We start from the raw sequence: 25,526 nt of genomic DNA, 5'->3' as shown, positions 1-25,526 counted from the left end.
TAATAATATCAAAAATAAATTTTAAAAAATAAAAAATATTATTTTAATATATTTATAAATAAAAAAATAATATTTCTTTTATTTTTTAAAATTTATTTTTAATTTCATCTCATGAAAAAAATCTACCTACAACATTCCATAAAAAATCAGGCTAAGATGGACGGTTGAGTAGTAGCTGAACCAAAGATTCCAAGAAAACAGGAATCATTTTTAATTATATTACCATGCCCTTTTTTTTTTTTAATATAAAAAAATAGAGCCCCGCCAGCCACTTCCCTATATAAATGTATCATAGCAGGTGCATTCTCATGTCACAACATTGACAGACCTTCTGTTTATCAGAGACCAGGAATTATTCCTTTCTGTGTTTCTCTACAGACCACAGGGGTCAATTAAAACCCTTCTTTTATGTTTATAAATCTCTGATAGTAAAAAAAAAGAGAAGAGATTATTTATATAAAAAGAAGCAAGCATGACTGTTTCAGCAGCTTCCCCTCCAATCAAGAGTCGAGTCCTCATTGCCGGAGCAACCGGTTTTATCGGTCAATTCGTGGCCGAAGCCAGCTTAGACTCCGATCGACCAACCTATGTTCTTGTCCGGCCAGGTGTTGCTACATGCCCTTCCAAGGCCGAAGTTCTCAGATCTCTTCATGACAAAGGAGCCATCATCTTGCAGGTATGTCTCATAGGTTCCATTTAAAGTGAAAAATATTAAATTTCTTTGATTAATTATCTTATACCTCTCTGCTTATTTTTCTTCTTTTGATCACAGGGGCTGATTAGTGACAGGAAATACATGGAGAAAATACTTAAAGTTCACGAGATTGATGTTGTAATATCAGCAGTAGGAGGGGGGAATGTACTGGACCAACTTGCCCTGGTAGAAGCTATCAAGGCCGTCGGCACCATCAAGGTAGAAATAATATTTATCTAAGGTGATCCAGTTTTCATTATGATATATAGAATAAAAATAATTTCGAGAGAGGAAAATATAAGGAGTAAAATTCATTACTAATCGGGTGTTTATTCATGTTGCAGAGATTTTTGCCATCAGAATTTGGGCATGATGTGGTGAGGGCTGATCCAGTGGAGCCAGGGCTGCAAATGTACAAAGAGAAACGTGAAATTAGACGGTTGGTCGAGGAGTATGGCATTCCCTACACCTATATCTGTTGCAATTCAATTGCTTCTTGGCCTTACTATGATAACAAACACCCTGCTCATGCTCTGCCTCCTTTGGAACACTTCAAGATCTACGGAGATGGTACCGTTAAAGGTACGTCGGTCTGCGACTTTTGTTTTTCCGGCCACCGGAATGGATTTAGTTTCCTTTCTTGGCGAGGATATTCTGACGACTAATATAGAACAGCTAAAAAAGCCTCGCCTAACTTATCATTAAAGCCAATAACAACAATAAAAAAATCTACTATAACTTGTCATCAATAATTATTCTCAAAACCATATCTTAAGGAAACTATCTATTCCCTGATGCACTCGTACATACAATTAGATTCAAAATCTTACTACGTTTCTTCAGATCTGCAATGATAACATGAAAAATATATTCACTTATTAGTGGTATTAAACCCTCTAGAAATTTCTAAAAAAAGATTTAACTCAACTGGATAGATTCTATATTTATTTTTTAGAGTTCACCGGAGCCGGTTTTATAAATTTTAGGGCTACTGAAGGTTTATATAATTGTTAATTTCAGAATCCATAAAATTAATTGAAATATACACAAACTAACCTGACATTAATGTTTTTTTTTAAAAACCCTCAAGGGATATGTCATGATGACAATAAAAACCTAACAACGATGTTATTTAGGTGAGAGTTCACAAGATTTTTTTATGGAGCTCGGCAAAATGCAATTACCCACTTTTCGTGAAATAAGCCAAAAAAAAATGATAAATAGAATTTGACTAAGAGCTTGTAATGGCGAAAAATAAATCTAATAGTTGTAGTGGATTTCATGAAAATAAAATACGGGGGCTTGTGTTCAGTAATGAAATAAGAATAACTATGTATCATGATTCTTGCAGCTTACTTTGTTGCTGGCACTGATATTGGGAAATTTACAATGAAAACTGTGGATGATGTGAGAACTATCAACAAGTCAGTCCATTTTCGACCTTCCAACAATTTCTATAACATGAATGAGCTTGCTTCTTTGTGGGAAAAGAAAATTGGAAGAACCCTCCCTCGAGTTACAGTCACTGAACATGACCTCCTTGCTATTGCTGCAGGTCTTTCTTCTAATTTTCTGTTTCTGAATTTCCATGATCTTATTAGTATATACATATTTAATTTTAAATATTACAAGTAATAAAATGGTGCTAGAAGTTATAATTTTTTTTTTCATTTGACAGAGAATATCATACCAGAAAGTGTAGTTGCATCATTCACACACGATATATTCATCAAGGGTTGTCAGTTTAATTTTTCAATCAATGGCCTTGATGATGTTGAAGTGGGCACTCTATATCCCGATGAACCTTTCCGTACCTTGGATGAATGTTTCAATGATTTTGCTCTCAAATTGAAGGACAGTAATAAGGATGTAGGCAGCAATGGAAATGCTACTCCAAATCATGTGATTGAATCGCTGGCTATATCAGAACCTCGTGTTTGTTTGTGTGACGAAAAGATCAGTCTTTTTGCTGGAATATAGGGTCTTGTAGAAGAATGGCACAGATACTTGTGTGTGAAGAGAAGTGATTCAATAATGTTGTGCGTCAATACCCTTTGATTGTCTGTTTCACCTGGATTTCCCATGATTTGCTCAAACAGTAATGGATTAACCTCTATTTACCTATTATTATCTTTTATTCAAGTGGCATCGCATTCAAATGATGTAGCGGGTCAGATCAGGTGATTTTTTATAGATAAATTGGCATGCTCTGTTGGTTTTTTCAAAGTGTCATTTCTGTCATTTTGTGGCAGCAACTGGCACACAAAAACATAAACTGACAAGGATTCGAGTCTCCTTGTAACCCCAGGAAAAAAAAAAAGAGTAAAATTTCTCCTCGAAACTATGTTTTTCCCGACTCATCAAATATCCTTTAAACAAGCATACTGGCAGTGCAGAAGTGAAATCTGCAGGTGAGTTTTCAATTGCTGTGCCATTCACCTGAATGTAATTGCAGAAAACTAGACGGACCAAAAACTGAATAATACTTGATTCACATGAATCATGATCTATGCTTCTCTTGATTTACTTCTGGTGATGATTTTCAGTTGGAGATGTTACAGCTAAAGCAACTACATGTATTCAGACATACATACGGCATCCATTTGGAGCACCTTATACCACACCCAAAAACAAGAAAAAGGCTCTAAAAAAATTTACTTTCATAGTTCATCAAATCTGTCAGAATATTTACAGTTCCTGGAAAATGAGACAACTACTGTTACATGTGAATAGAGGACGCCAAAATTGTAGCTTCTCAGTGCGTGCTTCATCTAAAACCACAAGCAGCAAGGAATCTTTCCTTCACATATACACATGTCATGGATACAATTGGAACTACACGTCATATACAGACAACTGCACCTCATTGGTGACGAGGCAGATTGGGGAACTTTTACTCTTCTGGCAGCATGTGCTGAACACAAATTCAAGAAGATATTAACAAAAGGAATAAATACATATAAACAGGTCTTTCGTTCTTTTTTTTTAAACAAGCAATTCAGAGTTCTTTTACCTGTGCATGGCATGAATAACAATTTTGAAGGCAAAGCTTCATCCTCAATGAAAAGCTTTCTCATCAATAATCTTATTTCTTTTTATTTTTCATTCAGAGAAGTGTACTGTTTGAAGTATCAACAAATATTGGTAAGAGAAAGGTGGATCCCCATACCTGAAAAGGGCACGATGCCTGCTTGGAAGCAGGACGACATTAATTTGTCCTTTGAAACAAATTCTACATAGAATTTTGTCCTGATAGATTCATTAAATCAGCACAGGGAAAGCCAAAATACAGCATTGAGAGCATGGATGGCACAACAAAGATTAGTGTGAGCATAAAAGACAACTAGACTGTTCTAAAAACTAATTGAAGCCTTCTATACTTCTGGCTAAATTCTGTAATTTCTGTTTGCTCAATGAGTAAAGCTTGTAATCTCCGAATATGATGATACAAAAGAATTGAAGAGTTAAAGTTGTATTTTTTATGAAGAAAGAGCAGAATTAAGTTGCAGCAGAGCGTGGATAGATACAAACAATCTTAAACTTGGGCCTTATTGAACAGGCAAAACTGTTTGAACCTCATGAACAAGTTCAGATTTGGGCTGCTTCTTCACAATTTCTGCTGGGAAAGTGTTGTATCCGAGTAATAAAGATAGAAGGAAAGGTTATAAAAGATATAACTTGCCATAACTTCTGTGACCTACAAATAAAGTATGCACAGTATGTACACTGCACTATATTAATTATCTACTGGAAGCACAAATTATGTTAAGAAATTGCAAGGCAAGGCAGCTTCTCTAGTAAGAAACGGCACCGGCCTTTATATGGATGCCAGTCAAGAGTGACCAACATTTAGTTAGGGGTGACCTGAGCGCCGGCAGCTCATGGCTGACATTTGGCCAAGCCAATTTTCCATGGTCAAACAGTGCTTGTGACCGAATGTCAGTTGACATCTGGTTGAATCTGAACTAGTATGAAGGCGGTGCCTTCAAAACTTTTGCAAAGGGCAGTGCAGAACTTGCCTGCATGGAAAATGCACTCATGGTTTTAAGTCACAGTTGCAAATTTAATTTTGAAGGTTTCACATAATGGTCACAAAGAATGATTGCAGGGCTTGGGTAGTTGTGGGACGACTATACCTGTGGTGGTGGTTGGGTCTGGGAAGGGACAACCCTCCCAGAGCCACCCACCCCCCACCATACACATTATTCACCACCAAGCCCGGCAACCACACGTTGGCAGATTTTAGCAAATTGTCTTCACATACAGATTTTAAATGGTTTTACTACAAATGACAACAAAAAACCTTTAATTGAATAAATAGCCTGTATGAATGAAAAATGCGGTGCGTGTTATCTCAGTATGTGATCAGCATTTTAGCAATCTAGCATAATAATGCACAAAAGAAGAGATTGTAACAATCTTTTGTAAAAAGAAACCCTTAAAAGATTTGAATATTTTCGAGTGTAATGGTGTGATTCCAGGATCATGGCCCCGTATCACCAGATGATGGAATGGGACCTTCCAATCCTATTGCGCCACAGATGAAAGCATTCATTTCCATAGCATAATACAGAGCACTGATACCAAAAGTCGATTGGTTGGACTAACATATCCTTTGACATACCAATGCACATTTTGAAACCTTGAAAGACTGGAAGAGGAAAAGACCCGTGAGAGTAGGAGTTAGAATTTAACTGCCTAGCTTAGCAAACCCTTAAAAGTTAAAAACACTGCAAGTGTTCTTGACATTTAACTAGCTAGCAACAAGAGAATGTATGCAACAGATATCTTCTGTACTCCTCGTGATTGTGCTGTTCATAAAACAATTGCTAATGCAATTTCTCCTCATTCTTTTAGCATATTTCATGACCATATCTTCCATTATCTCGAGATATGTGTGTGCATGTCCAGCTTTGTTCATGTGATACAAAGTGTGTCCCGTTTATGATGCCACTCTGAATATGTTAAATGGGGTTTCAATGAATTCATCTCAAGACCTATAAGGTAAAAGGAAGGGCAGGCAATACTGGACATAGATGTCCTTGGAAACTTCAGAGAAATTATTATGCCTCTCTGGTTGCGCCAATGAATGTAAAAAATTCTAATAAAAAGACACTAGGTTGTAGCATAGAAAACATACCCTGAACCTCCAGCACAATAAATTCTAGCCCGCTCCTTCCTACTACCTTCATCGATTGACCACCACCCGAGTAACCTGTCATAAGCAATGATTACTGCTTCATAAATCCAGCAATTCAGTGCTGGCAATTACTGGTTCACCAGGGCCATTCAAATTTTACGTTTACCAAGAAAAACCTTACCTGGATCCATTGTGAAAAAATCCAAAATAATCTTGAGCATTTGATGTGACGGCGAAGTATCTACCAGAACCAGCTCCATTGTTTAGCAAGAAAACAATTTTCTCCACCAATCTATATACAGCAAAACCCCAGCTCCTTGAATCAAAAAAGGTGGAGCAAAGGATCAGACATGGAAAATGTTCAGCACCAGGTGATGTTCCCTGAAAATGAAGGGGATAAAAAGGAAAGATGATTTTAATGCGAGCCTAACTTGGAAAAATTAGATTAATAATACATCACAAGGCACTCTTTTAATACCTATGATACCTCCAGGCGCATGAAAAGCAAGATCTGGAAACCAATAACAGGAGCTTTCATAAGTGTCCACCGATGTCCTAAGGGTTGCATATTCCACTGATCCGATGCTCATCTTCATGATGAACTTGGTCCTCCATTAAAAGAAATCAAGAATGCTTATGAATTACTGGATTATACCACTTTGTGCAGACTAGAAAGGCAAAGCGCTCTGCAATACTGTAAGGGGAGTCGTTCGATTCTTACAATAAGCAATAACATGAAAAATCAATACCAACTTCAAACTATTGAGGTTTCTGTAAACAGAAAGGGGTGATGATACCTGTAATTTGAAAACAAGCCCCACCAACCAAGAACTACCAAATCACCTGCAAGTAGCAAACAAAATTTGATAAAAAATTGAATACAACACAACATGGTAGAACTTCTGTGCTTTCTTCATCTCCAGTCATTAAAGCTCCACACATCCTAAAATACAAAATCATTAAAAAGAAGAAGAAGAAGAAAAAAAAATGCTTACTAAGGGGTACTTCTGTGCGTGTGGGGGGCTCAAACTACAACTTGAAGCAACATTTTAACTCGATCCCGGAATCAACTCCTCCCATGCAGATGATCAGATCCTTTTACCGCCAAAGCACCTCCCCCTCAGCTATGACTGTCAATTGGCTGATTAAATAACCACTCTCTCATTTATAAAATAATTATATATATGTATATATCCAAATTAACTTCGACAAGGCCTATTAGCTCAGTTGGTTAGAGCGTCGTGCTAATAACGCGAAGGTCGCAGGTTCGAAACCTGCATGGGCCATAGTTAACTATTTTCAATTTTCACCTTACTCTGGTGGGCAAGCTATACCAAAACAAACAGAACAGGGCTCCAAGTTCAACCTGGGTCTTCTGAACACATCTTGTTTGTAGCAAGAAACAATTGTACAGGTATATTTGTTTTCGTATTTAAAAAATATATTTTTTATAATTTTAAATTGTTTTGATATACTGGTTGTAAAAATATTTTTATAAAAAAATATTTTTAAAAGTTATTAATACAATAATCCTAAAATCTAGTGAAGTGATTGATAACCCAAGAATCCTTTAATCTCCATAAAACTTAATGATCTCCTTTTAATTTATTCGTGTTCATGTACAGATCCGAAACTCTATTTGTAGCAGGGAAAAAAAACAGACATAAAAGGTTAGCTAAAATAGAAATAGTGGAATACTAAACTTTTGTTCACATCTACAGTAATAAGATTTACAAGCGAGCAGGTTTAACCCTAATTAGTCATTAGTGTTATCAAAATCGCATTTTAACTTATAAAACGTGCATTGTTAATTAATTCTTATAAGCTTGGACGACTGGGTCACTAATTTACAATTTTGGACCGTCAAGACATGAAAAAGGAAGTATAATCGATTGCTATGTTGGTGTTTTGCAAGTGTCTTTGCCTGTACAATGTCTTCCCACCATTGACATGATTTTCTTTTTAATATGCAAATTAAGCTGCATTCATATTCTATGTTGCTGTCTTGTTTAACACTTGGATTGGTAGGGGCTAATTCCCTTAAATATGCAGGTACGTAATGTTTATCCTCCAAATGCCAACAAGTAGATTGTTAAATTAATTAATTTTACCCTTTGGGGGATGAAATTAATTTAACCTCCCATTCATTTTTTTTCCCTTTTTCATTCTCAAAAACCATATCTAAATAATTTGATCGCGGCTAGTATGCTAGTTATTTTCTCTTCTTTACTAACAATTTACCTCTCAATTTATTAACAGACTAAATATCCTAATTGAAAATCATTTTACACATTTAAAAAATTATTCTTGTGATAATTATTTATGTTATTGCTGTTTAAATTGGATAATGAACTGTCTTCTTGTGCGGGCGTTCAACCCGGCTCTTGCCCCAACGAGATAGAATTTTGAATAAAATTGTTATTTGAAAGAGCTAAATATAGAATTTTGAATAGTAAAATTTCCATTATTTTATAGCTTTCCTCGAAAAACACATAGAAATGCATTTTTATTTTGACAAAGAAAATTTTAGTATTCCATATATTTATTCCATTGAAGACCCAAAATTAATAGAGAAAAAGCCATTTTAATAGTTAATTTTTTTGGCTGTTCATATATAGCTATATATTATGCCATCTTTAAAATCTCCAAGGTTAAATAATCTAACTTCTAATTATGTTGAAAAATGGATCAGACCCACAGCATTTTACTTCGTGAAAAAGCCACTTAATTTCCACACAGCTGCAAAACAACATTGGTGCATATGGGTTAGATTTTTATTTATAATTATATTAAATGGGTTACATCATAATTTAGTTACACACAAAAACGAGAAAATTTACAGTAACACCATTTCACAAAAGTGCCCGTTTATAGAGATATATATATATATATAGGGTTCTCTGAAAAAGAAATCTAATTATACTTACAAAACATGCCTCAATTCTGATAGTGTATAAAAGGTGGATTTGGTTAATTTTGATATATAAAAGGAAGTGAATTTAATTTAGTAAGAGAAAATGACCTAATAAATCTCTCTCTCAATCTCTCTAAACTCTTCTAACATGCAATTTTATGTTACTTAAGCTTCTTTCTATAATTTTATGGATCCCCATATGATTTATGTTTTTTTTTAATATGTTTTTAAGCTCTGATCATTCAAACGGCCGGGGATATCTTCTAATGAAAAAAAACGAGGTGTTTCCCTTTCTCTCTTCAAAGTGACATTTTTTTCCCTTTTTGTGTTTATCTCTTTCATGCATGAGATGTACCGTACGTGTTTATGGAAAAAAAATCAATTAAAAGAAACATTAAGTAGTTTATAGGACTGAAATCTCTTAACCATCGATACTCAAAACCAATGACTTAGATTTCACAGATGATAAATCGATCATACATAAGGGGAGCCAACCCAACAAATTATTACGGTATGTAACTATTATTCTTGCATGCCTTGCTTATTAGGGCAATGATTCTTGAGCTATGCATGTTTTCGCTAGTAATGCTCATATAGAAAATTCGAAATTATAATATTTGAAACTGAAACTCTATACATGTGGACTAACACTCTTACGTCATATATATAGACTCTTTGATATTGGATGTGGTAGCAAAAGTTATAGAAAAGGGGGGCAACAAAAACTCTCTACATTAATTCCTCCATTACCCATTCAAGTAGTTGAGCTTAATTAGCCATAATTGGAGACAAACCATTCGACCATTGTAACTAGCACAAGTAGTTTCATAAACTTCATTAAATTAACAACAACAGTTGAAGAGTTGAAAGAAAAACACAGTAGGAGAAGATAGATGGAAGTCAAACACGTTAGTATTACGTACCAAGTGCATGTACTTTTCCCTACATATATGGCTAAATGATAAGTTCATTAACTTACTACTCATCTTGTAACCCACAGGACATGAATGCCGCACTAGCTAGGGTTTTTCAATTTTTTCCGTTTTATTTTCCCCTTCCACTTGAGAAATTTAAACAAGATCGGGGGAAGACTGATGCGACAATGTACTGACAGGAAGAAGAAGAAGGTTGTGGTGGCTGTCAGGAGGGACGTCCGTAGAGCATGGCGGGAACAAAATCGTCACCCATCCATCATTTATATATATGACGATCCATAAATTCCACGAAACTGACGACAGAAAGAAAGAATATAAACTGGTTAATTTAATTTGTTAGCAACCAAAAGATCTTTTTCGTTGGAAGAGAAACCTTATATTAAATCCTAACAAGGAAAAATATATATGGACCATATATAGCTTCCTTTGATCCCATGGTTTGAATACAACTTTTAGTACATGCATCCTCCTCTCTGCCAATATTTTCTTTGTTGGCTAGTGCTTGCCCTTCTCGATCCTCTCTGTGTGATTTCTCTCCCATTCCTTTTTCTCAGCACAACCACCCGACAGCAAAATGGGAAGGTAACCCCACCAAGAACGTACCAACCCATATAATCCACGCCCTCTTTAATTCTCTCACTATCTACGTATACTATATTTTGTAGTGATGTAAGTCCAAAAACACACACCAATATACCATCATTGCCTTCTTTGTTAACTGGCAAAAACTACACCAAACACACCAAAAAAACACACCCACAAGCAAAGAAAAAAAGAAGGGAGAGGCATTAGAAGAGTAAGGTACTGATCTCTTAGTAAAATTATAGAGACCTGTGCTGTTGTTGTTGTTGTTGTTGTTCAAGGAGATTGATATTGGTTCTCTGTCTCTTAACACTTCCCGAGGAAGACTCATCACCTCCAGTCTTCTCCATAACTGCTTTCAATGCTTCCTGAATCGAACTTATAGAATATTGTAGTGGTTCCTGCTGCTGATGTTGATCATTGCTATCACTTGATGAATCTTCTTCACCACTAATAAACAAAACATTCTTTACACGTCCACCAAGTGTTGTGATCTCAGCTTTTAATGTTCTTAAACGTAAAGCTTTCAAGGTCTTTATTAGGTCAGGCAAGAGATCAGGCCTGTCTTCACAGCAAAGTGATGCTTTGATCACAAACTTACCATCTTCATCAGCCGTATCCACTGTTAGCTCATCCATTTCTGTTGGTACTGGACTTGTTTCGGCTATCAAAGTAGTCTGGCGTTTTAGTTCTTTAACATGTTGGATCACTTCTGCTAGCAGTGAAGCTTTGTCTGTCTGTGACAAGCAAGGGAACATAATCAGACGTTTCATGCATGGTAAAGTTGGTACTCATCAAAAACAAACAAAAAATTAAAGCACGAAATCAAGCTATAATTAACGATCTTTTGTAGGTTAAAACTTAAAAGAGAAAGTAGTAAAAATAAATTATTACATGCAAAAACTGTCTTTCGGTGTTTGAAAAGAAGAGATGTGGTTATGAAGTTTTTATTCTCTTAGGATGATTCAGGCAGGCATGAAAGTAGGTTTTTCTAATGGTGGGGTTTTGAAAGAGGATTAGGGCACGGGCTATCTATAAGTGACTGACAAGAATGCTAGTTTTGTCTGTCTTTATATCTTTTCATTCTCTACTTAATTACTTTGACTGGTAACCGGCAAGAAATTTCCATGGAAGCTTTTCAACTGCTCTTTTGTTCCTCTTTATCATATCAATTTAGCGACATTAACGTTTATTCCCTTTTAGTTTTGCTTTTTCTTTCCTCGGAACTAGCGCAAGTCCCAGAAGCGGAATACACAGAGAAAAGAAAAAACAATAGTAGCAGTGTTCTAAAGATGAAAACAAAAGGATAAGCTAACCAAGAAAAAATGTAACTGCCTTTCTTATATCTAAAGTGAGTTCCACACATGTTCTGGTGGGCATATTATCAGACCAGTCATCTAACTAGAATCTTTAGCAAGTTTGACAGAGATCTTCAAAAAAAAAAAAACTACTATTAGTTGTACTGCAAAACAAACAGGAAATAGATAATTGACACTCCATATTTCTGCATTTAATATAAATAAAGAGCATATAGTTTTATTTAAGGGTTTGATATATATATATATATATATATATATATATATATATATATATATATATAGAGAGAGAGAGAGAGAGAGAGAGAGATAGGGTCCGATATTTCATCGTCAACGTAACATTTTGCGTAGGTTTTCAAAATTTGACGATGATCCACTACGGCACTTACTTTGGTGGTGCTGGGTAGCAAACTGCGTAGCTTAGCTAGGTGGTTGTTGATTCTCTCTCTTCTTCTCCTCTCAGCTTCACTGTGACTCTTAGAAGCAGCAAGAGCCTTAGCATCCATAATTTCTTGAGCAGTCATCTTGCTCAACTCAGCTTGTAAACCGAAAGGAGCTGAACCGGGTTGAACCACCGGTCCAAGAGTGTCAGATATGATCCGAAGATGATCACTTGGGGTACCATCATAAGCAAACTGAAGGGAAGGAGCTCTTCTATTGAATAAACCCCCGTATGAGGATGGTACTGGAGGAGGGATAAGAAATGGGTCATGATCACGAACTGGGTGGTTTGGCGTGAAGTGCGCCTGGTTGAAAGAGTGAACAGGGGGGAGAGGCCATGGTAAGATAGGTGAAACTTCAGGGAAAATAAATCCTGATCCTCTAGCTCCTCCATAGATATCACTGCTTTGTTGTTGTTGGTGCTGTTGCATTTGTTGGTGGTATTGTAGAAGTAGCTGCTCTTGGTAGTTTTGTAGGTTATGGATGGTTTGAGAACACTCTCCTTGATCTTCCTCTTTAAGTCCACACATATCTCTCTCCTTTTCACTCTATAGAGGAAGAAAAAAGATTGAGAATTCTATTGCTTTGAAGTTGTAATCATATGGGTCACTTCCTTGTTGCTGTGGAGATATAGGTTAAAGAGGAGATGGAGAGTAATGGGTTATATATACTTTCAATAGGGAGAAGAAGTGAAAGAGAAACAAGAAGCAAAAGATAACACAAGGAGAGACAGACCTTAATTATAATCTCTTTGATATTTTATGGTGTACTGAGATGGATATATGGATCCTTTTCAGTGCTCTAAACTCTTATCTCTTGTGGTGGTGGAGAAGGTAAGAAAAGGCAAAGAAAGAAAGTTTCAGGCTTCTCTCTCTATCAAATGAATGAATCGCTCAATATCTCTCACTTGGGTAAGTTTTCTTTTTGATGGCACAGGCTTTGTGAGAAGGATGTGGTGATGACCCTTTCTATCCTAAGCTTCAACTATATAAGCTTTCTTTTTCTTTGGTGCTTTGATGGGTATCTTTTTGGTTCCTTTGTTGTTTTATGCTCTACTTCTGTGCTGATCTGCACCTCTCTTAACATTTTTCTCTCTCCCACCACTCTAAATATATAGAGTCTGTAAGTACTGCTAGTCTCCTTTCCTTTCTTCTTACGGCATTCTCTATTCATCCATCCATCTCTGTAGCTATCAGGGGTGGGGGTGGGGATATCTTTTTGTTTGTTTTATACACAAAGTATGTAATATATATATATATATATATATATATATATATATATATATATATATATATAGACACACACACACCCCTCCAGCCCATGAAAAATACCATTGTTTGGTTGCTTTGTGATTGGTTCAAACTGTATTATTACACTCTGTGAGCGCAGTGAGAGAGAGTGGGGGGAGATGGGAAACACAAAAACAAACACACAACACACAGATTGTCGACCGACCAAAAACCGAAAAGCCTGATAGTATCATCATGATAAAAGGCTTAGCTAGCTCTATATATAAACCCTTTGCTTTTTTTCATGATTTTTAATTTTTATGGAAATTAACTTTACTACTAGCAGTACTACTCAATTAGGAGCAGTGATTTTTTAAGGCTATCCCACTTAATTTTCTGATTAATTACCTCGATCGGTCAAGCCCCACGCCCTTCCATACTCTTCGCTATTTCCACCCCACCCTTTCTGCTTCCCCGAGGCCATGTAATCATTGTGTCTTGGAACACACTCCACCTCTTTCTCTCTCTGTCTAGCTAGGTTTGCTCTCCACTCCATAAGGTTTTTGGTTTCAGTTACATGTATTCATGGCTCTCACCGGTCCTTTTGGAATTTAGAGGTGCCCTTTTCAGTTTTGGTAGGTGTAGGAGAATATTAGAGCGCCTGTATATTTTGATAGTGATCAATGGGGCCGGGCAGGGTGGCTCCTTTTCACTTGGGCGTTTTGGAAAGAAAGTTTCTATAGCTATGACTTATGAGCTTCAATTTTCCCTTCTTACAGTCTTGAGTGGCTGCAGCTTCTTTTCCTTTTCATATACATGTACAACGCATCCACATTACTGTTTTGTTTAAGACAAAAAAAAACACAGTACCGTATATATTTATACTACAAGGATTTCAGTTCTGAGAAAATAATACCAGCCGAAATAGTGCCTTTTCTTTTCTAGGTTTCATTTACACAAAGTCCATTATACATATAGGGAATCTCAGGCCTCGAGTTTGTTATAAACTAGCTAGTTGGATAAAAGATTTTGTTTGGCATTGCTGAGGCTACTCATGAGTTAGATGGTTTAATTTCTTTATTTTAATTCTGGAGGTGTATTGGTTGAGTGAGTGCTTGATATCATCACTGTCCATTGTCGAAAATTAATCCCATTTTATGTCTCAAAATGCGATTTGTTTGCTTGGAGTACAAAGATAAAACTTTGTAATTATATGTTGTTGGTAACATTTCTCAATTACAACTTTCAAATGCCAAAAGCACGATGGAATAATAGATGTTTCTAATCACTTTTGAGATGTGTGGGCACAGCTATCTAGATCAGCTTCTAATCACTCACTGTTGTGTCTTTATCCTATGCCACGAGCTCTAATTTTTGCAGCCACTGGTTTCAGCTGGTTGGGCCTAAACAAGTTCAATACTTCTTTTGGACCATCATGGGTTCATGTAAAAAAGAGCACGAATGCAAACACAAAATGTAATGGTTCAATGCAGTCGACCTGGAAGGCTGGGGTAATTACACAGTCAAATAAGTAGCCTGGCTAATAAAAAGTAGAGCAAAAATCATTTAACCAACCTTCCTTTTATTTCCTTTTTCAACACAATAATAGTCTGAGCAAGATATCGAGGAAAAGATCATTCTTTTAGATTAACTTTTATTTCAATTTAAAATTGGCTTTTGGTTAATTACAGAGTTAAAAAACACATATATGTTAAAAAAAAAACGAATAAATCCCATTGCAGACCAACTACCAGCAAGCTGATCTTTCCTAATGCCTCTTTTGGTTAACTGCTTTATCTTCTTTCTCTGGCTACTCCTTTAGTCACCAGGCAGCAGCCACTACTCTCCCTTTCATATTGTGTTACAATTCGCTAGGGCAAGGAAAGCTTGGAGAAGGGTTTTTAGTATTTTTGGACCCAGTGTGGTCACACGCATGGCTGCTCTGGTCCCCATTTCCTTTATATACTCTTCATCTTTTGTAAGAACCCGTATATTTTTTAAAATGATGTGGTATTTTTTTAAGTAGCCCATTCAAACATTCGATGATAGCTGCACCACGCACTAACACACAACCCATGAGACGCCCCTTTGCGTGGGGTTTATGATGACATCAATCCCACCCTATCATGACGTTTGTCCCTCAAGACATTAGTGCTCGTGCTTCTCCTCCATCTTTGCCTTAGCGTAGAAGGGCCTTTTGGTTTATGATGATGAGTGTTGTTTGAATTCATTCACATCTGGCACCAATGATTCACCCGTCTATTAGCATATCATACCAATATACCAACCAAAACTAAAGGAGAAAAATTAAAACCTTAGTTATAATATCTTTTCCAATATTTGCAACATGTACGCAATCAAAGCAAAAAAAAAAAAAAAAAAAGGATATTTATTGGCTAGCCACGAAGGGCAATTTCTTGAATTAATAGATGTATTTAGTTTTTCAATTGAATAATTTGATCAAGGTGGTATCTATGCTCACTCAATTGGCTGTATTTAAATTTCCTATTGTGAAAAGTAAAACTTTATATATATGAATTCTCTAATTTTGACATCATATTTGATTTGAATGAACTAGCCAAGAGTTAAATTTAGTCTGGGTTTGTAATTTTTTATTTCCAATTAAATATTTTATTAAGTTGATATAAAATCAATTATTTTATCTTGATTAACTTTATATGCGTTCTTGTAATGTTAAAAATAAATTTTAACATTGAGTTAATACTAAGATAAGATCACATTTAATTTTATTTATTCAAGTTAATTAAAACTTTTGAAACCCAATTTTAAATTTAAATAATATAATTTAACTTTTTTTCTAATAAATAATATATTTATCTCACTTTACATAATTTCTTAGTTATAATCAACATATTTTTATAATTTGTTGGTATATATAATTTTTGATTTATATTATTGAATGCAATTATTATTATTTTAGTTTGCAATTAAATTTTTTCATTGAAACGTTACCCAGTGCCCACATATTCTTTTGTATTGAGACAAAAAATGCTCCATCCTGCAGCTAACACGTATAATCAAACTAGTAATTACCAAGATAATTATTGAATATTATTTTTGTATCTATCCTAATTAATTAATGATAATTTCATCTCATCCATCAAGCATTTACTAATTATCATCCAATTCAATTACATTCAATTTGATTTGAAGACAGATAAAATCCAACTTGATTTGATTGGAGTCATATACAGAGGCATGTGAGGGGTTCACTCACCCATCATCTCACCTCATTTTTTTAATTTTTTCATGGTGTTGGACTTTTTATCTCATGATGCTTTGAGGTTTTTTTATAGTTTTATGAATAGATTTAAAACTTAGAATCTAATCTATGACTACAGATGGGGATATAATTTGATTTTTAAGCTTAAATTTGATTTTTTGTAAAATTGACTAGGATCTACTATCTAGTTGAAACCCGTTGGATAGAGACAGTCCTTCATCTATCCGACATGACTGGGTTAAAATTGAAGGCAAGTAATGTATTTAGATGTTTGAATTGGATGTAGGTGGAGCAAAATATGACTTCAACACGAGGCAATATTGCCATCTTTAAATATAATTAACCAGTCTAAACTCCTCAATTTTTTTTTTAATAAGTTGACGAGCTTGGGCTAGACAGTTAGATACCCTTGATTGACGATGAAGCAACGCTTTAATCCCCCCCATGCAATGAAATTAAGAAACGTGGGTTGTAATAAAAAGCCCTAAGTAGCTAGTATATATAGTTCATTCGAAGTTTTCGAGTTTAATTGTTCGGTAAGAATAGTTAGGAACTTGGAAGGAAATTAACATCGAATTAAAGCGAACCCTTTAAATTACAACAAAGGGGTAGTATATAACCAAATTGTGCGCAAGGATCATACATGCTTGCACTCCACTAAGCAGCTGGCTACAGATCATGATCATAAATCCCTCTAAAGTGGTCCAAATAGTCAAATTGAGATCAAGTAGGTAGCAAACTCGAACACAGCTCCACAACACTTTGAAGTGGTGAAAATATTTTGCGTGCATGCGCCATAATTTTTTGTCACAAGACACAAGAAAACTTTGAGTTCTTTCCACGACTAGTCGTAACAATATTTTCTTCAAGAAGATTTTGATTTCATGCTCATCATGACTGCATATATATAATTTGTGTATTCTTGGTCTACATAAAATCTGAAGGCATGTACAATATTGTCCTCATCAAGTGTTGAAGAAAGACGGTTTTCCGTTTCCCAAATTCCTTGGAGCTTCTCGCGAAGTTCGCCTTTGTGGTAAATGACTGCTAGTAATAGTCACCTCCATTTCTAATGTTAAGTTGGTAATTAAATTGGAAGGAATGCGATATTCAATTAGTTTTACAGCCACCTGGCTGGATTTTATTTTATTTTTAGAACACGATATTTGATTAATTTTATTTTAATAGTTTATATAGTACCATCGATTAATCTATCTCCATTCAGTACGTAGTCATTAGAAGAGTTTTAATTAATTAAATGTTAAAAATCTGTAGAAATTAATCTCAAATTAATCATTATCGTGTTATGTAATTTTAATTAATTCCATCCCAAAATAAGAGTTTTTATATATTGATTGAATTCCTAATAATGGATACTTCTATTCGTGTGTCCAGTAATCTTTCTTTCAATTTCTCTGCTAAAATAAGTTTTATTGCATGAAATGCATGTAGTATTAGATGGGAGATACTAACAAGCACTAACAGGGAAACTCAATTGAGAAATGTATGAAACATTAATTAAGGACTCAGTTGATAAATATTTTGTTTTGGGATGAAACTGAGGAGTGGGTAATAAATCAGGGACGACATTGTTGTTTTCCCTAAGTAAATTGATATGGTTTTTCTTTTTTTTTTTCTGTTAATAATAAAGTATTCTCACACTGATTTCACATTTCATGACTAAATTCCTCCCTACTTCAATTTTAAACATTGCTGTTAACATATTTATCCAAATTCAACTTGTTATATTTGTATAAATAATAGTTCCCTCGAAGTTTTATTTCTTTTTAAATAATGGCATCCTCAAATATTGAAAAAGTGTGTGTGTGTGTGTTGTGCAACATGGTGAAATGAGAGCTACGAAACACATATGGCTAATGAGCCATGAGGCCCATAACCCATGGAGTAGAGAATCAAGAACTCGACTCTAATATTATGGTATCGGAACAGCCTAGGCCAAATTATATTTTTATGAAACTAATCATACACCCATCAATTAAACCATCTCTTGTGGACCATTGCTCACAAGGAGTTGGAGAGTCAAGAATCACAGCAATAATTGGATGCTCAGGTTCACAAAGATGCTATAATATCCTCGACTGTTCTATCGTTATGGTCCAAGATGAGTGGTCCATCAAATGGAGGGCAGCGGCCAGCGGGTGTGAAATTTATATTTGAGTCAAACACAATCATCTTTCTAATAAATAATTTTTTATATATATTTATGTAATCAAATAAATCGAGAATTGTGTACAAATAAATAAATAAATAATCATTAATGATAACTAAAAATAAAACTTGAAAAATCAAGATATAGGTTTGGATCAAGATATTTAATTTTAAAAGACAAGATATTTATCCGGTTGTATTTACTAAATTTATTTATTAAAATATTTTTTAATTCAAGCAAATAATAATAGAAATAGAGACACAAATTAAACTAATCAAATAAAAAATAACATCATGCAAGGCTGCATATATAATTAGAAATATTATTTGAAAATAAATTTTTTATTCTAAAAAATAAAGTTCATCCATATAAGATATAAAAAAATTATAGATAAATCAGAAAAACTCTTTTAATTTAAATGCACAACTAAAAGAATAATTGTCATTTAAAATAGGCTCTCCAAACAAAATAAAAATGAGAAGGGGTATTAATTTCAACATAGATTAAAAAAATAGAGAAAAAAACCATAAAAAAATCATTAATATATAAAAAAAATAAGTTAAAAAAACATATAATATGAACTCCTCTCATCAAATAGAACCATTTGACACAAATATCATCCTTTCTGGTAGTCTAAATCTATATTAACGATACTTTTCTCTCTTTGTCGTTGGAATCTGGTAACTTATCTCAACTAGGAATTAAAAAATAAAAAAAATAAACTCTCATATCAAAATTAAATTGAAAAAATATTGAGATGCTAAAATTAAATAATTTGCATGATTTTTAAAGTTCAAGGATCAAAGTGTATATTTTACGAAACTTATAGCACTCTATCCATGCTTGGCATATTTTTCATTTCGGTCTTTTTTTTTTAATCCTATCCTCTCATAAGAAATTAAAATTAATTAATCTTTAATTAATAATAAATAAATAAAAAGTTTAAGAACCATATTAAAAAAAAATAAAAACTCTTGCACAGCCTATAAGCACGAAGAGGGGAGCTTTGCAGAGTTAAAAACTTGTGCTTTTCGGAGTTATACTTAATGGTAATGGTATTCATGATAGGGTTTTCAACTATTTATGGTTGAACTTGAATCCAAACCCAAAATTATTATATAAAATCGAACAAAATCAGTGGATTGCTACTAGTTCTGTTGATGCTAGAACTGGATCTCCTACTGTTGGAGCTGGAGTAGCTACATTGGAGTTGCTGCGTCGCTGGAGCTGCAACTGTTATGACGCGGAGAGTGAGAGGGTTTAGAGGAAGGAGATGCCAGGAGTGTTTATATATATGTATAGATGTAGTTTTTTTAAAATTGTAAGGTTATCAATGTATTCCGGGTCGGGTTAAGTAGGGTAGAGCAATTTCAAATCCAATTTTTTAAACATCAATAAGTCTGCTCCAGCTAATTCCGGGTCGGGTTAATGTCCGGCACCAAGTTAATGAATAAGTTTCTTTTCTTTCTTTCTTTTTCTTTTTTTTTATTGACCCTAGGTTCCAGGAGAAATCTGAACAGGTGGGCAAGCTCCGGCTTGCTCTTTAGAGCCTCCCTAGTTTGTGGTGCGATGGAATTGAAAATGTATATTCCAACAACAAATTAATCTTTAGCACACAATAATGCTCTCCAACTCTTATAGATGTGTATTCTCTTCCTTTCCATTCCTAGTTAGAACTCTTGTGCATGGTTGATTTAGAGTCCATTTAACATGATTCTTGAATTATAACTTTTGATTTTGAATTATAATCTAAAAGTTATTCTTCATAAATAATTTATATGATAAAAATAATTAAGTTAAAATTAAGACCTTAAATTAGAAATATTTTTTTTTAAAATGATTCAAGACAATTTTTTAAATAATGAATCGAGTATTAAGTTATAATATAAGTTAAGAGTTAGAGATTTAAATTTTTTATTAAATTAAAAACTTTGACAAAATTCCTAACAAACTTTTGATTCAAGCTAAAAAATAATGTACGTCCATCTAAACATATTCATACTTTTTCTTTGAATTAAAAGATGAAAAACAACTTAAATCAATTTAGAAAAATATATTAAACATAACTTTACTCAGCTAGTGAACTCACTTTGCAGTCCAACTTGGTCCGTTTCCCCTTTCGAACTCTCAGCAAAAACTCATTTGGGATCTTCGAAAGGTAACGTACAGTCCCTCTTATCGCTAGAGCCGCAAGCAGATAAGGTCGTAAAATTCAACCCTAAAAATCTTGCCTTTTCTCTATTCAAATTCACTTGATTTTATTTTTTTTGGGTGGGGTGATTAATTTTCTGAAATTAAATATTTCCACTCGCTAAAGCAGCGACAACATCACAAGCCAAGCTACTAGTGTTGAGCTAAAGAGTCAGACGTTCCGAAAAGCACTTTCATGCATGTAAAAGTATATGTCTGTACAATTGCATATACATAGCTCAGAGAGGTTCCATGAGAGTAATTAGAGCAGGAAACACAATGAGGCGACTCAAAGCCTGGTTCCATGCTGTTAAAAAAAATTCAGCTTTCAAATTTATCTGTCAACTTTTTCATAAAGTCCACTGCCACGAACCTATGCTACTATAGCTTCATGTGAGCATCGGTTATTGTAGTTTGTTTTTAGTTTCAAAAATATTTTAAAATTTTTTTTAATTTTTAATTTTTAATTATTTTTTTATATTTTTAAATCATTGCGATAAATTGATATAAAAATAATTTTTAAAAAATTAAAAAATATATATTTTAATTTATTTCCAAATAAAAAACAACTCCATCCACGTATTCAATATCCAAACAGACAAGTTCGGACTCGCATTCCAGCACCTTTGAAATTGAGACTACTAAAAGCAGTACCATTACCAAACAATATAACAGAGATTTTCATCGTTTTTTTTTTAAAAAAAAGACAGCGGCGAAAATGTCAATTTAAAGCAGCCTAAAAAGTAAAAAGACATCAAAGAACAGTATTAGTGGAAGGAATCGCAATGGCACAGGTCATTAGATTCTTATGTCCTTGAAAAAGTGTAAGGAAAAAAAAATCAAAGTAGTCTGCTGCATAAAAAATAACCCAACAACAGTTTTTGGCTTTGAGTCAAGAAGATCTTTCCATGGGACCAAATAGAATCTAATTAAAGCGTTCTTTCTCAAAATCTCACAAAATTCAAACTTCTTTAGCATCCCTTAACAGCACAAGCTGTCTTAATCATGGATGAACAAGGTGTTTTCCAGTGTCTGGTAGGAGATATTTTACAAGTCCCATTTCTTTTCCAGAGTCAAAAATCATACCCATATTGCCAAGGAATGTGTCCTCAAAGTGGGACAGTGCGCATCTCCATCCAATTATACCTTCCACCGCCAAACGTAAGAACAAAAACAAATGGCCTGATTATCATTTTCCCAGAGCCGAAAGGTGAGCTGATCAGTCCCACTAAATCGAATGAGCTCAAATGGAAGAAGCTTGAAGCAAGGTACAAAATAATATTAATGATCTAGCCAGTACTTAAGATGTGGGAATCAAACTGGTTATTAACAATATAAGCTTTAATTAAGCAAGTAGATGAGCATGTTGACTAAACCAAATTCTCGTGTGTTGGGAAAGCATTTCGAAACCTTTTCCTTTGATTGTTGAATAAGAATTAGCAATTGAGTAATCATTTCATTATCATCATCATCCCCTGTTGAACGTTCTCTTTTATCCACCATTAATGAGATTAAGCTGGACCCAGCCTGAATTAATAACAAAAAGAGTCTAAATACTGCTGGAACAGGAAAACTTCCTGTGGTTAGTTGTGGGTTTATTAACAATGAGGCCTTGCTGTCGCTTTATCTGCAACAAGGGATATTGATGCGGGCGTCCCTGAACCTGGATGCGGAAATTACAAGGGTCACGCCGCTTAACAATTTTTTCCTTCCATTTCTTTTTATGCAAAATCATCATATTTTTTGTTTAAATTAATATACAATCTTTACATTACGTTAACCTAATCACAGAGTCCGCATGCGCGGCGTGTCTCTTGCATCAAAAATCAATGCGTATTTTATAAGCGTTGTTAAGAAATCGATCTCAAGGGGTTAATTTAATGGTTAAAGAATTTTTATTTTATTTTATAAATTTAAATCTTGAACTAGCATTCATGAAAATTCATTTCAACGCTGATGTGGGGGTGTTTTTTCAATCTTATATTCAATATTAGTTGAGGTGAAAATTGGTCTAAAAATATATTTAGTTTTGATATAAAAAAAAAAACCAACTGTTAAGACCTTAATTTATCCTTCCTCTCATCATTATATATAATAAATGAGTGACTGAAAGAAAAAGAAAACGAAAAACACTAACTAAAAGGTTAGAACTACAAATTCTGGGAACTATACAATTATCGTTAATCTACCAAAATTAAGTTATGCTCGGTATCCTCTCTAGCTAGATATATATATGAAAATTAAGGTGTTTGAATTTGAACTTCCAAAGAATTATTCTTCTGCCATTATTTATTATTTCTCTGATTAGAAATCTCCCTCTTAATTTTCTTTTTTAAGTGTGCACAGAGCTATGGTTGCATGAATCTTTTTGTAAAATGATTATATATTATATTTCCTTGCCATGCTCTTCATATGATAGTACTGTCATTTTGGCAAAATCCCTCAACGGATTTACGCCTTGATCTCCTAGCTGATGCGTTTGGAATAGCTCACCTGAGAGCTTAGTTTGTTCGGCTTTCATCATCTACTTTAAAAAATGGATCTACGACGACCTGTTGCATGCAATGGGTTGGAACTCTTGAGTCAAACCTGCAATCGCGCGCGCGCAAAAAAAATAAAATAAAATAAAAAATTCTTCAACTCTTTTTTTTTGCTTAGAAATTCATATGAAACTGTGCTAGTTTCTGTAGATTAAACTATTTCTCCATATCGTTTTTTTTTTTAAAAAAAAAGTAGTAAAAATATATTGCTTTAATTAGCTTGAATTATTATTCAGAGAGATAGAGAGACTTCAGTTCATTAAGTTCTAGTGTCATGTAAAGATAAAACAACGAAAGAAGAAACACGGTAAAAACAGAAATCCATAACCAAGCTGGAAGCCCATAAAAAGAGCGAAGGTCCAGTATACAGAATAGGCCAGCGGCCCCGCCAAGTATAAGTCCGGTCCAGTAAACGACATATCATTCACACTCATCTTCACTGGCTCCTTTTAGTTGAATGACACAGCATCCCCTCCAAAACTATAAATTGGCAACATATTTTATAGTCAGTGCTTAAATTATGCTTATACGTAAAAATAATCAGATTTTCTCATATGATTTTTTTATATATATTCCAGGTTTTCATACCATCTCGAATATTAAATTTATAAATATTTTTATGCTTTTAGATGGTTATGGTTTAGCACCAAATCAATTTTATTTTTATTTTTAAAAAAAAACTAACTGCGTGGCATTTGGATTGGTTCAAATTGTTAATCATTGATCTAGCTTATCGATGCAGTCCTTAATCGGATTCAATTGTATTAATAAAAATTGATGGGTATTTGGTTATGATTATTATTTATGTGATGCTGAGTTTAAAAAATAAACAAAGAGTATTTGGTGAAATTTATATTAAAAGTGATTTTGAATAGAAATTATATATAAGTATATGAGTGATTTTTTGTCGGTGAATATATATATATATATATATATATATATATATATATATATATATATATATATATATATATATATATATGTTTTTTGTTGATAATAAATGATACTTTTACACCCGGTTTATGTTTTAATTTAGATCAGATTATTTTTAATAATCTTAAAAAAAATACTTTTTTATATTAGTTTAGTGTGCTCAAAAGAATAAAAAAAAATCTAAACAAGGGTGCAAAAGTGTTAACTTAAAAGGTAACCTCTAACACTTGAGGTCTTGGCCTAGCGGTGGTAGGAGCTTGTTCTCTTCCTCTGCACCTGGGTTTGAATTTTACTGTGCATGCCTGTTACCCCCGCGATATCTTACATACTCACTGGGTTTACAGGATGTTCAGTGGACCGTGAGATTAGTTGTGGTGCGCGCAAATTGACCCGAACACCTATATAAATCAAAAAAATAACTTTTATCACTCTATCTTATGGTGGTGATGGTCGTGGTAGTCATCCTGGTTAGCAGAGTTGACAAGATTTAACCAGGAATGCTGTTCTTGGTGCCTTCAAAAAAAACATAGAGATATAGATATTTCATGTACTACTAATAATACATTCAATTTCTTTAACCATTCAATATTAATTTTTTTTATTAAATTTCGAATAACACATCCATTTCTTAATGAGTTAATATAAACGGAGAAAAAAATCTAAATAGATAGCATAAGATATTTTTTTATTTTTTTTCCCATTGATGTTTGTAATGAATCAAAATGTAAACTGTAGAGGGGACATTACAACGAAATAAAAGAGGTAGAAAAAATCTCTTTCAATATTGTTAGGAAATTATATTATTTCCTTCTTGATTTTGGACTTCTAAATAATTAAATTACATCTTCTTAACTTGTTTGATCTCTTTCAATATTTTTCTAATTTTTTCTTGATTCTTTGATTTTTCTTTTCTTTTCCTCTTTTGTATATTCTTTCCTTATTATCTTTTTGTCCCTTGTTGTCTCTTACGTCCCAATTCACTCCTTGAACTCTTTTTATTTTTTATTATCATAATTAAATTAAATATTAAAAATTAAATTGGACTGAAAATATAATTTTTAAAAATACAGAAAAACTAGGGGTTAAAAATAAGTTACAATAAAAAAATAATTTTAACTGAAATTATTATAAACACATTCTTTAACTCAAAGTTTATATATTATGAGTTTGTTTGGTATTGTTATGTTTTAAAAACTTT

General features: G+C 33.7%; 2 protein-coding genes, 1 long non-coding RNA gene and 1 other non-coding gene across 7 annotated transcripts; 2 read left to right on the top strand and 2 right to left on the bottom strand.

Annotated features, from left to right (window-relative positions):
• The first annotated feature begins 297 nt into the window (after positions 1 to 297).
• LOC133697221 (leucoanthocyanidin reductase-like) lies at positions 298 to 2,821 on the top strand. Its single transcript, XM_062119658.1, has 5 exons — positions 298 to 676; positions 773 to 913; positions 1,039 to 1,276; positions 2,046 to 2,249; positions 2,373 to 2,821. Exons 1-5 carry the CDS (start codon positions 473 to 475, stop codon positions 2,672 to 2,674), a joined length of 1,089 nt encoding a protein of 362 aa, XP_061975642.1. The 5' UTR covers positions 298 to 472; the 3' UTR covers positions 2,675 to 2,821.
• Positions 2,822 to 3,334: 513 nt separating this feature from the next.
• LOC133697222 (uncharacterized) lies at positions 3,335 to 6,942 on the bottom strand. Of its 3 annotated transcripts, XR_009842844.1 has the most exons (6): positions 6,830 to 6,942; positions 6,632 to 6,677; positions 6,313 to 6,528; positions 6,016 to 6,215; positions 5,835 to 5,909; positions 3,335 to 4,713 (listed from the first exon to the last, which is right to left on the bottom strand). It is a non-coding gene; the product is annotated as an uncharacterized LOC133697222 (long non-coding RNA). The 3 variants fall into 3 exon arrangements; XR_009842845.1 differs by having other exon boundaries at positions 3,335 to 5,909; positions 6,313 to 6,550; XR_009842843.1 differs by having other exon boundaries at positions 3,335 to 5,909.
• A 104-nt stretch (positions 6,943 to 7,046) lies between these two features.
• Positions 7,047 to 7,120, top strand: TRNAI-AAU (transfer RNA isoleucine (anticodon AAU)). Its single transcript has one exon. It is a non-coding gene; the product is annotated as a tRNA-Ile (tRNA).
• A 2,916-nt stretch (positions 7,121 to 10,036) lies between these two features.
• On the bottom strand, positions 10,037 to 13,213 carry LOC133696011 (transcription factor bHLH30-like). Of its 2 annotated transcripts, XM_062118013.1 has the most exons (3): positions 12,758 to 13,213; positions 11,971 to 12,642; positions 10,037 to 11,002 (listed from the first exon to the last, which is right to left on the bottom strand). In XM_062118013.1, exons 2-3 carry the CDS (start codon positions 12,550 to 12,552, stop codon positions 10,505 to 10,507), a joined length of 1,080 nt encoding a protein of 359 aa, XP_061973997.1. In that variant the 5' UTR covers positions 12,553 to 12,642; positions 12,758 to 13,213; the 3' UTR covers positions 10,037 to 10,504. The 2 variants fall into 2 exon arrangements, with proteins under 2 accessions (XP_061973997.1, XP_061973995.1); XM_062118011.1 differs by having other exon boundaries at positions 11,971 to 13,213.
• Between the last annotated feature and the right edge of the window lie 12,313 nt (positions 13,214 to 25,526).

This window comes from Populus nigra, chromosome 6 (genome assembly GCF_951802175.1).
Source record: "Populus nigra chromosome 6, ddPopNigr1.1, whole genome shotgun sequence".
Taxonomy (NCBI): Eukaryota; Viridiplantae; Streptophyta; class Magnoliopsida; order Malpighiales; family Salicaceae; genus Populus; species Populus nigra.
This window is presented reverse-complemented; position numbering and strand designations above follow the sequence as displayed.

Bases quoted from the DNA above. Each gene is read 5' to 3' on its own strand.
- LOC133696011 (XM_062118011.1), bottom strand. From the start codon at position 12,552: ATGTGTGGACTTAAAGAGGAAGATCAAGGAGAGTGTTCTCAAACCATC. The intron at 11,003-11,970 runs GTAAGTGCCGTA...TGCTTGTCACAG, and splicing joins TGCTACCCAGCACCACCAAA to ACAGACAAAGCTTCACTGCT.
- LOC133697221 (XM_062119658.1), top strand. From the start codon at position 473: ATGACTGTTTCAGCAGCTTCCCCTCCAATCAAGAGTCGAGTCCTCATT. The intron at 677-772 runs GTATGTCTCATA...TTTTGATCACAG, and splicing joins AAGGAGCCATCATCTTGCAG to GGGCTGATTAGTGACAGGAA. The intron at 2,250-2,372 runs GTCTTTCTTCTA...TTCATTTGACAG, and splicing joins CCTCCTTGCTATTGCTGCAG to AGAATATCATACCAGAAAGT.